At 38.2% G+C, this 10,632-nt stretch overlaps 1 protein-coding gene across 4 annotated transcripts in view; it reads right to left on the bottom strand.

Annotated features, from left to right (window-relative positions):
• Positions 1 to 5,685: 5,685 nt before the first annotated feature.
• The window catches only part of MYRFL (myelin regulatory factor like), a 103,963-nt gene continuing 99,016 nt past the window's right edge, over positions 5,686 to 10,632 (bottom strand). For 2 of the 4 annotated variants that reach the window (XM_031000847.3, XM_055357036.2), the window contains 4 exons: positions 9,911 to 9,985; positions 7,391 to 7,511; positions 7,010 to 7,084; positions 5,688 to 6,887 (listed from right to left, as the gene is read on the bottom strand). In XM_031000847.3, the coding sequence (XP_030856707.2) occupies positions 6,801 to 6,887; positions 7,010 to 7,084; positions 7,391 to 7,511; positions 9,911 to 9,985 (358 nt within the window). In that variant the 3' untranslated portion in view covers positions 5,688 to 6,800. Of the gene's footprint in view, positions 6,888 to 7,009; positions 7,085 to 7,390; positions 7,512 to 9,910; positions 9,986 to 10,632 lie in introns of all 4 variants that reach the window. The other 2 variants (XM_055357035.2, XM_055357034.2) reach the window with 2 other exon arrangements.

The following is a 10,632-nucleotide window of genomic DNA, read 5'->3' as shown; positions in this document are numbered from 1 at the left end:
ATATGAAACATTCATTAAATGCTCTACAATTAACCTGAAACTAATTTAGATACTTATGCAGTTGCGCTGAACAGAATTAAATGCAGCAATATAAATAAATATAAATAATGAATAATAAGCTGTAGTTGACTATCATGGTTCTGGAATCCTCTAACAGACAAATGATAAGCCATTTGATTTTTCTAGTTTCTATGGGAAGTCATTTAGAAGTGTTTTAAATAAGCTTGGGCAAGAGAACAATAACCTATTATTCCAAATAATAATAATACATAATAATAATCGTGTTGTTTTAAATAGTAGCAATAAAAAAAGTCACAGTAACAGGGAGAGGAATTCAAATCTGTTTTAGTGTATCATCTTGCCATAGTCCCTGGTAAATAAGAGGAAAATATTTTATTACCCACTTTTTGCTTAATATATGTTAATTGATCATCTACTATATGCTAAGTAACATGTTTTCCAGGTGAAGAAGACAGTAGCTAGAAATGTAAATAACTTACCCTAAGCATCATGGACTGAAACTCATTAAAATAAGAATTTCTAACATCTGATTTATTCATTCAAAATAATGTCTTCCCAGGGACCATTCTTAATGACTTCTGTATTCATATAGCATCTTCCACTTTGCAAAGAAGTTTCATGTAAATATCTCATTTAGTGTTCACAAAAACCCTTAGTAGTAGTCAAAACTATTACAAATCCAATTTTGCAACTGGGAAAGTGAAACTCATAGAAGTTAAGTGAATTATCCACAACAACACCAATAGCGAGTTATTGAGCCATTATTAGGCCCAATTCTCCTGGCTCTGAGTTTAGTTCTCTTCCCAGTTATTTTTGAATTTAAACAGTGGGTCAGTCTGGTACAGCTAAAAATGTCTTGAGAACTCAGCTCTGGCAAAGACATGTTATCAGGAATCTTCCTAAAATAATGATCTCATTTTATATTTGTATGGCGCCATAAAGAAGTTGAAGGATTGGGACTGTGATCTTTGGCACTCATTTCTGCTCCAGTTATATATCTTAAGGGCTGAGAAAGACTTTCCCATTCACAGAATCCAGCCCCAAAAATGATGGGGTAGTATACTCAACACTGTTGGTAAATTGGAAGTCTCTGAAGCTGCACTTCTTCTTCAAGCTTTAAACAACCACTCAACAAAAGTTCACTAGATTCTTTTTTTTCTTTTTTTTTTTTTGAGACAGAGTCTCGCTCTGTCACCCAGGTTGGAGTGCAGTGGCGCAGTCTCTGCTCACTGCAAGCTCCGCCTCCCGGGTTCACCCCATTCTCCTGCCTCAGCCTCCCACGTAGCTGGGACTACAGGCGCCCGCCACCACGCCCGGCTAATTTTTTGTATTTTTAGTAGAGACGGGGTTTCACCGTGTTAGCCAGGATGGTCTCGATCTCCTAACCTCGTGATCCGCCCGCCTCGGTCTCCCAAAGTGCTGGGATTACAGGCGTGAGCCACCCCGCCCGGCCTTCACTAGATTCTTAATCCTTGAATGCTTCCTAAGAGTTCAACTGGCTGTTTAGAATCACTCACAAAAATCAGTGACACATGTCCTTAAAGAAATGAAAGCCAAAACCCTTTTAGTTTTGCCAAGTGAAGATTCTACTGAAGTGTTTCTCAAATGGAGGTTGATATTTAGCATTCTCAAGTGAGCTGCTAAGCTCTGGCACAATAGAAGATGTAACATAGTGGCTGGTGATAGGAGACTCCACCCATCTAGGTCCCTCTGTTCTCTACCTAGTCTGTATTTTGACAAAATGGCCTCTAATTAATCTATCTGCTTAAGAAGTCTGAAGAAATAGCACTTTCCGGAGCCATCGGTGTGTTAGTGACTTTTCAGTGGGTCAATATCTGAGTTGGTGGTCTCTCACAACTCCAAAGAGTCACGAAGAGAGGAAACAAATCTCAAAGGGGAAATTAAGTAATGGAGTTGAAAGGGATGAAATTTAGCACCAGAAAACCCGGCTCACCTCTTATCCTTGCTTAACCTCTCTGTGCCTGAGTTTCCTTAATTATATAATGGAGAAACATGAAAACTTCCCCTCACTCCCAACATCACAGTGTTGTGACAATCAAATGAGACATCAGTGAAAATACTTGTAAACTGTTAACAGATTGCTTTTATTTTATTTTTTGCTTTTCTTTTGAAGATTTTAGTTTCATCATTCAAATAATATATTGTTAAGAATCTGTCACTAATATTGAAATCCAAAAATTATATAGGAAAAATATATTAAAATAAAAACAGAGATCAGCCTGGCCAGCATGGTGAAACCCCATCTCTACTAAACATTCAAAAAATTAGCTGGGCATGGTGGTGCATGCCTGTAGTCCCAGCTACTCAGGAGGCTGAGGCAGGAGAATTTCTTGAACCCAGCAGGTGGAGGCTGCAGTGAGCTGAGATCACGCCACTGAACTCCAGCCTGGGCGACAGAGTGAGACTCCACCTCAAAAAATTAATTAATTAATAAAATAAAAACAGAAAAAGAGATGGGTTATGAGCACTGTAAAGTGTTTTCAATTTTTAGATGCTGGAGGGTTGAACACATACATTCCAGTTATTTGTTGTAAGTGAATTTTTATGGTTCAATTGTTTAAAAAAATTTTGACAGAGCTTTCAAAATCTTGTTTGAGAAGCTTTATTAGAGCTCATGAAAAAGTATTGTTAATTCTTTATGTTATATGATTATCTTAGAATACTCTCTAATATTTGGGGCTAACTAGATTGATATACAGAATCTGACCTTAAATAATTGTCAAAGCAGGGAACTAAGATACTTTGATGACCTGAAGTTAAATATAGTACCTATTTTTCATGCTTGAACTTATCCCTACGTTATTACAAATGGCACCTGGTAGCAGGATGTGATTTTTCAGCCCAGCTCTTATGAACCTTTTTCTGAGTTTTTAAAAAATAACCTTTTTATTTTAGAGCAGTTTTAGATTTACAGAAAAATTGCAAAGATAATTGTACACAGAGTTCCCATCAACCTCACACCCAGTTTCCCCTATTGTTAACATCTTACATGAGTGTGGTACATTTGTCACAATTAATGAGACAATATTGATAAATTATTATTAAGTCAAGTCCATGCTTTACTTAATACTTCTTTCAGATTTCCCTAGTTTTTACCTAATGTCCTTTTCCAGTTCCAAGATCCCATCCAGGACACCACATTACATTTAATCATCATGTCACCTTAAGCTCCTCTCGGCTGTGACAGTTTCTCACTTTCCTTGTTTTTTTTGTTGTTGTTGTTTTTGGTTTTGGTTTTGGTTTTTTTGTTTTTTTGTTTTTTCGTTTTGAGACTGAGTTTCACTCTTGTTGCCCAGGCTGAAGTGCAATGGCATGACCTCGGCTCATTGCAACCTCCACCTCCCAGGTTCAAGCGTTTCTCCTGCTTCAGCCTCCCAAGTAGCTGGGATTACAGGCACGCGCCACCACGCCTGGCTTATTTTGTATTTTTAGTAGAGACAGGGTTTCTCCGTGTGGGTCAGGCTGGTCTGGAACTCCTGACCTCAGGTGATCCGCCCACCTCGGCCTCCTAACGTTCTGGGATTACAAGCGTGAGCCACCGTTCCCAGCCCAACTTTCCTTGTTTTTGATGACCTTGATTGACACTTGAAGAATGCTCATCAGATATTTTGTAGAATGCCCCTCAGTTGGGATTTGTCTGGTGTTTTTCTCATGATTAGCATTGGGTTATAAGTTTCTGAGAGGAGACTGTTATAGACACTTTAATTTACTTGATTTTGAGGATATTCCAGTAGAGAGTAGAAAATTCTCTGGCATAAAAGGAAAGTCTTGTGGCCTGAGGCAGTGTGGTCCACAGTGAATATCTCACAGCTTGAAAAGTGCTGCAAACACAAAGAGAATCTTCCAGCAAAGTCTGTTCTCCCAATAGGCCTAACTAATCCCAGCATGTCACAGGTTGCCATAGATCTATTCACTATCTTAAATCCTTCCTTTCTGAAGGCTTTCAACACAATTTCCTATAGAAGTTTTTCTGTAGGAAAATACTTCCAGTCTTTTAATGGAATTTAATGAGAAAATGGCACTCATTTTATAGAAATCCCTTTATAGGCAATATTTCTGAACTACATTAGATATCTGAAACCCACCATATTATCCCAAGCTTAAGTGCATAAATAAGAACGTGGGATTTATGTGCCAAAAAGATCACTTGCAATTCTGCAGCTGACAAACATTCCTTTACTAGGAGAAGAGTCAAAATAACGGAATCTCTCCCACATCAACCACTTAGGATCCCATTTTTAAATGGTGCTACAACTACAGTATCTAGACCTAAGTCATGCTAGGACAGGCTGACACTACAGCTTAGGAGAACCAAGTTTGAATCTGAATCTAAGAAACTAGAGGGATCCTGAAATGCTCCTCCCGAGAATTTAACTACTTTATTCCATTTTCTACAAAAGTTATGCTATTAGTATTAATAAAAGGGAAAATAATTTTCCAAATATAGGGGGCCAAGTGCAGTGGTTCAGGCCTGTAATCCCAACACTTTGGGAGGCCAAGGAAGGAGGGGATCACTTGAGACCAGGAGTTTGAGATGAGACTGTACAACATAGTGAGACCCTGTCTCTATTAAAAAAAAAAAAAAAAGTTAGCTGGGCATTGGTGGCATGTACCTGTCATCTTAGCTACTTGGGAGGCTGAGGTAAAAGGACTTCTTGAGCCTAGGAGTTCAAGGCTGCAGTGAGATATGATCACTCCACTATACTCCAACCAGGAAAACAGAGTGAGACCATGTTTCTAAAAAAAAAAAATACAAATAAATTTAAAAGAAAAAATATAAACATTATATGATATACATATATATGGTTCTGTCTACAATGTAGGTTTTTTTACTTTGTTTTGTTTTTTTTAAGATGGAGTTTCACTCTTGTTGCCCAGGCTGGAGTGCAATGGCGTGATCTCGGCTCACTGCCTCCTGGGTTCAAGCAATTCTCCTGCCTCAGCCTCCCAAGTAGCTGGGATTACAGGCACCCACCACCACGCCTGGCTAATTTTTGTATTTTTAGTAGAGACGGGGTTTCACCATCTTGGCCAGGCTGGTCTTGAACTCCTGACCTCAGGTGATCCACCCGCCTTGGCCTCCCTAAATGCTGGGATTACAGGTGTGTAATCCCACTGCACGCAACCTACAATTTAGTTTTTATAGTTGTTGAAAATGCCTTGATGTATGTGTATTTACTCAATCCCTTTATAATCCCACTGTAATCTTTATAATTATTCTTCTGTTCTATGAAGATATAACAATAACAGCTCACATTTATTTAGAACGTGTTCTATGGAGATATAACAATATTACCTCACCTTTATTTAGAACCTGTCATCTGTGCTCTACATACATTATCTCATTTAATCCTGTCTGTGGCAAATATTCACTATCATCTTCTATAAGTGAAGAAATTGCAACTTACGGAAATTAGATAACTTGCCTAAAGATACACGGATAAAATCATGATTTGAACTCAAGACTAAGCTAAGACCATCTGGCTTCAGAATCTCAGCTCTTAATAACTGGGTAAACAACCTTTGTGTTAATATGTTTATTTTAAAATGCCTTCTGTGAGAGCAAGAACCATATCTTTTCTTTTCTTAATTGTTGGGGTCTCACAATTAATTTCCATCCATATGGCGCATATTTAATAATAGCTGAAAATAAGGAAGAGGATGTTTTATTGCTGCTGATTACCTCTGTGACGCTAAAAAAAATCAAATTTCTTATCCTAATTGACCCAGAGACCAACAATGAGATAAGGCAAAGCCAGCCATTCAGCGTCCCGGTTACCTGGAACTACAGTGATGGTGGCTTGGATCTCCATTTTCTAAAAAATAGTGTGTTAATAGAAAATTTGAGGTATAAGACCAGCAGATGAGGAGATAATTGCCATCCAAATGATAGTTTGTTACTCACAGTCCCCAAGACAAAGGGGCAGGGCATGGCAGAGGGAGCCACCCGGGGAACCAGGACTATTCCCAGGGCGAACAGTCAGGAGGCAGAGGGAGAAGGAGGAACTGCAGACATGACCCTTTATTGTGGTAATCTGAGGGAAGGAACAGGTGAGGCAGAGTAAGCAGGCTTAGGACTGGCTAGTTTGATTCATTTCAGTGCGCTCTGGGGTATAGGAGTTTCCATCTTTACAAGGGGGCATATCCTACCCACACAGTTTAGTGTCCATCAAGCATTGCAAAGCAGAGTTGCAATTATTTCTCTTAAATCTATTTGATTAACAAGCTACATTCTGTGCTCTAGTGTATGTGTTTACACAATACACACACACACAGGACAATCTGCCTAAATGTGAGCTCAGTATCAGATACCACCCCCCCCAACTCCTCCACATACCATACCACACATTCTCAAGAGTCTATGTTTAGTGGGCCGAAGTCAACATGGCCCTTTTGGTTTTTTCAAAAGCTTTAAAATACATTAAAACAAAATAGAGGCTAGATCTCCTTATTTTGAGCTCACAACTTCCTTAATACCAGAAATAGTATTTTTAAATTCAACAGAACTGTTTGCTCCAGGAAATGTTTTCTTCATAGTCATGGCAGAATCAAACATCACATTATTTCAAGTTTCAGCAAACATTTTATTCTCCTCATTAATGTCTCAAAACTGTTGGAAGCTAAAGCCTGAAAAAGTCCTTCAGCAATAAACGTAAATGTTTTACAAAGAAGAAAAAAGAAGTTGCAAGAGGATGTTCGTTTCTGTTAAATGTATTCCTGAGTATTTTTCTTTGGTAAAGTCCCCAAACTTGAACAAATTAGGCACAGCGTCGATAGAAGTAAAAGAAGTAATCGGTGAAGAATATCCCAGCAAAATAAGAATCAGTTGAACAGTCAGCTAAATCCTGTCAGAAAAGGAGAAAAAAAAGAGGAAGATTAATGTAAAAATTAACTGTGGTTAAAGTGATTTTTTTTTTTATTGCTCAATTTCTTTCTCACTGAAAAGAAAAAGAAAAAGCAAGCTTACCGGTGCAGCTACACGGAAATGGAACATGCTGTCAGAAAATGGGGCTACAGGGAGGCTCCAAATGTGCTGATATCCCTAAATAATGAATAAAAGAGGATCCATTTCGTACACACATTTGACAGTCAATAGGAAAGAGTACAGGCTGAAAAAGCATTTCCTCAATGACTGTAGGAGAAGTATTGGGATCACAGCTTTTGATGGGTGTTGCTAGAACAGTCCTAGCAACAGAACAGAAGTTGCCTTAGAAGGCAACTTCATAAGGACACAAGGAAGAGGCTGAGCCAAGCCCTGTGACTAGGGTTGGCCAGGGAGGGAAAACACTGGCAATTCGCTCAATGTATCCCTCTCTCAGCGGGGAAGAGAGGAGGCAGAAAACTTTACCTGTGTCATCTCCTGGGAGATTTCTCTGTGGCTTTCCATCCCTTTGGTTCCCCTTTTACTATGGAAACATATATTTCCAAGGGTGAATTTGCACTGGAAGACTATCAATGGCTCTGTTGTGCTTCGAGAGACAAAGAAAAGAAAGAGCACATGAAAAAGCAGTTACCAGCTTCTACTAGGATACATCTTGATAAGAGGAGGATCTAATGGGAACGTAACTTGGAAATCCATTCAAAGTTCACAATAGGCATTGTATCACACAAAGCTCACTGATGCCAATAGGCCAGCTCACATCTCATTACTACAAAAAGAAACCCAATCTCAGATAGCTATCGAAATAGTATATGATGGTTTCTTTTTTTCTTTCTTTTCTTTTTATTTTATTTTTTTATAGAGACAAGGTCTCGCTATGTTGCCCAGGCTGGTTCTAATTCCTGGGCTCAAGCAACCCTAACGCCTCGGCCGCCCAAAGTGCTGGGATTACAGACTTTAGCCTGGCTGTGTATGATAGTTTTTAAAACCTAATCTTATGACTTATGTCGTCTCACATCAAAACTTATCTCCATATGTATTTTTTATAATTTTTGGATATATTCCTTCTCTTTCCACTGGCACTGAGTTTGCATTTATATGAAGCTTTCAGGATTTTTGATTTTGCAAATTCCGGGTCTAGGCAGATATTGTTTAAAATAAAAAGGCAAATAAATACAGGTAGGAGTTTGGGAGTGAGTCCTATCAGAAATCACTAGATTTTAAAGCTATCAGAGTTGAAAGTCTGCAAGAAAGTATGGTTCTTCTTCTCTGGAGGTTGGCCCATTAATCATCATCAAGAGGATGAGATCTATTTGTCTTTAGGAACAATCCTTTTGCACAAGTTGGGGCAACCTACAATCTCAGTTGAGTATATATGTTATTTTTAAGTCATCCATTTTACAAAAAATGGTTTGTAAACTAAAAGTCCTGATTTAGCAGCTCAAGGTGATCTGCCACTTCAGGGGATATAGCATATAACCTTATTTCCTTCCACTACAAGCTAGAGATTAATAAGAAAATGTTATTCCAGGTTACTCAAGGAGTGCTAGATAATAGTACTTTCAGTTTATAAGAATAGTACATTTAGCTTTTGCTCTGCCTTGAAATATGGTAGGTTCTGAGTCACAAAATATTAGCTGCTTAAAAGAAACCTTTCCAAGGCAAGCAGTTGGGTTGAGTGACATTGGTTCCTCACAGAGGCAGTTGATGAAAAAAAGAGTATGAAGCCTGAATAAGACGGAGGAAGAGACAGAAGGCGTGCGGTGAAGGATGGAGGAGGAAAACAGAGCTGGGCAAGCAGAGGGAGAGAGGGGAGGACAGAGGGAAGGGAAAGAGTGATAGAAAAGGAAGGGAAGAAGAAAGGAAACGTGGAGGGGGATGGAAAGGAGAGACTAAAATCAGGAGACACAAAAAACCATTTATCTTCATGGAAAGTAGCTCATTGCATAATTTTTTAGTGGAAAGTCTTTAAGTGCCATAATCATTTAAAATATCTGATAAGAATAGGTTAAGTTAGAGTTTTGTGATTTAGGAGGAAAGGTAGTCCTAATAAAAGCTACCATTTATTGTGTGCTTACTGTGTGTCAGGAAAGGGCAGTGTCCTTACATGTCTCATCTCACTGGGGAGGCAGGACAAGACAGTGATGGCTGAGAGGGTGGACTGAATTTGAAGCCCAGCTCCATCACTTACTTACTACCTGTGATTTTCAGAATGTGTTTTTTTTTTTTTTATGTGTCCTGAAACTCTAAACCCAAGTGTCCCAATCTCAAAAGTATAAACTAAGAAAAAAAAACCAACCTGGGAGGGTTGCTGTGAGGATTTTATGACCCAGTATTAAAGTCTGGCATATAGTCTGTGCTCAGCAAATGGCAGTTATTAATTTCACCATTATTAATAATTCTCACAGCAGCTCTATGTGCTATGGTGTAATGTAATACTTATATTACAGATAAAGAAACAGTAGCTCAAAGAAGATAAGTGGCTTGTCCAAGATCACAGAATTAGTAAGTAAGTGACAGAATCCTTGGACCCTGGTCTGTCCAATTCCAAACTCTGGTTCCTTTTTTTTTTTTTTTTGCTGTCTTTTGGAAAATAGGAGTGGTGTCTGCATTAACATTGCTACTGGGAGCTGTGCATCTTCCCATCGGGGGGCATGTTATTACTCTTGTTCCCATTCCAATTCTCTCTCACCAAGTGAGAAAGTCAGGGGAAGTCTATAGCTTATGAGCATCAAACCAAAATCACTCCCACTTTGTAGGCATGGGTATAGAGGTTAGAGCCCTTCTATTCCCTGAAGAAAGCCTGGATGATCACAGCCCTCATTTTGAAAACCTTTCCCTCAAATAGGCCACCTCTCAAACCATCATTAGTTAACACAAACTGATAGCTTTCTGCCTCTTAACGACTGACCAAATTGTGAAGTAAATCCAGACTTCATATTCAACTAATGATAAAAATGAAATTGTTCTTTACAGCCATGCACTTACTTTATTTCCAGAGAGAACTTGACATTGGTGGGTGTGTGTTTATTAACAGGAATATTGTAATTATAATTTCCAGATCTAATTATGGAAAAAAAATAAAACCACAAATCAAAATATGCAGGAAAGTCTTCAAAGGCCTTTTTGCTACTCATTATATACCATAAAAACTGTGAAATATTATATAGTAAATAATAAATATAGAAAACTGAGTTCAACCTGGTATCATTTTTTTGTTTTTAGGATATACCTGTCAAATTCAGAGTGATCTCTTTCAGGTCTTAATATAAAATATGCCATAAAAAGTTATAGTTTTTTAGAACACACAGAAAAAAACAATGATGGAAAGTCAAATCCTAGACCAAGAAATGGCTTTTTCACACAGGAAATGACTTTAGTCCCCTTTAAAGAGACACAGATTTCTGAAGACAAATGAGGCAAAGCCCCAAACTAATAATGCCCCTAGAATAATAAATACATTTTTTCTACCCTAAATCACTCCCTTTTGAGCAACACTAGGAGGAAATATCAGGTACTTTTAGAATCTGAATCTGCTAAAATTGTTATAATTCTAATTACCATTTAGTAATGGAGAAGATTGCAAGACAAGTGCTTATACACAGACTCCCCCCACACCTGTAAGAGAGATACTTGGATAAAAGGGAAATTCCTTTGATTTGTATTGTAACGAAAAACTCCAGCAAAAAGACATATTGTCTCTAAAACAA

Source organism: Gorilla gorilla, chromosome 10 (genome assembly GCF_029281585.2).
Source record: "Gorilla gorilla gorilla isolate KB3781 chromosome 10, NHGRI_mGorGor1-v2.1_pri, whole genome shotgun sequence".
Lineage (NCBI taxonomy): Eukaryota > Metazoa > Chordata > Mammalia > Primates > Hominidae > Gorilla > Gorilla gorilla.
The sequence above is the reverse complement of the archived record's forward strand: the minus strand, read 5'-3'. Positions and strand labels throughout refer to the sequence as shown.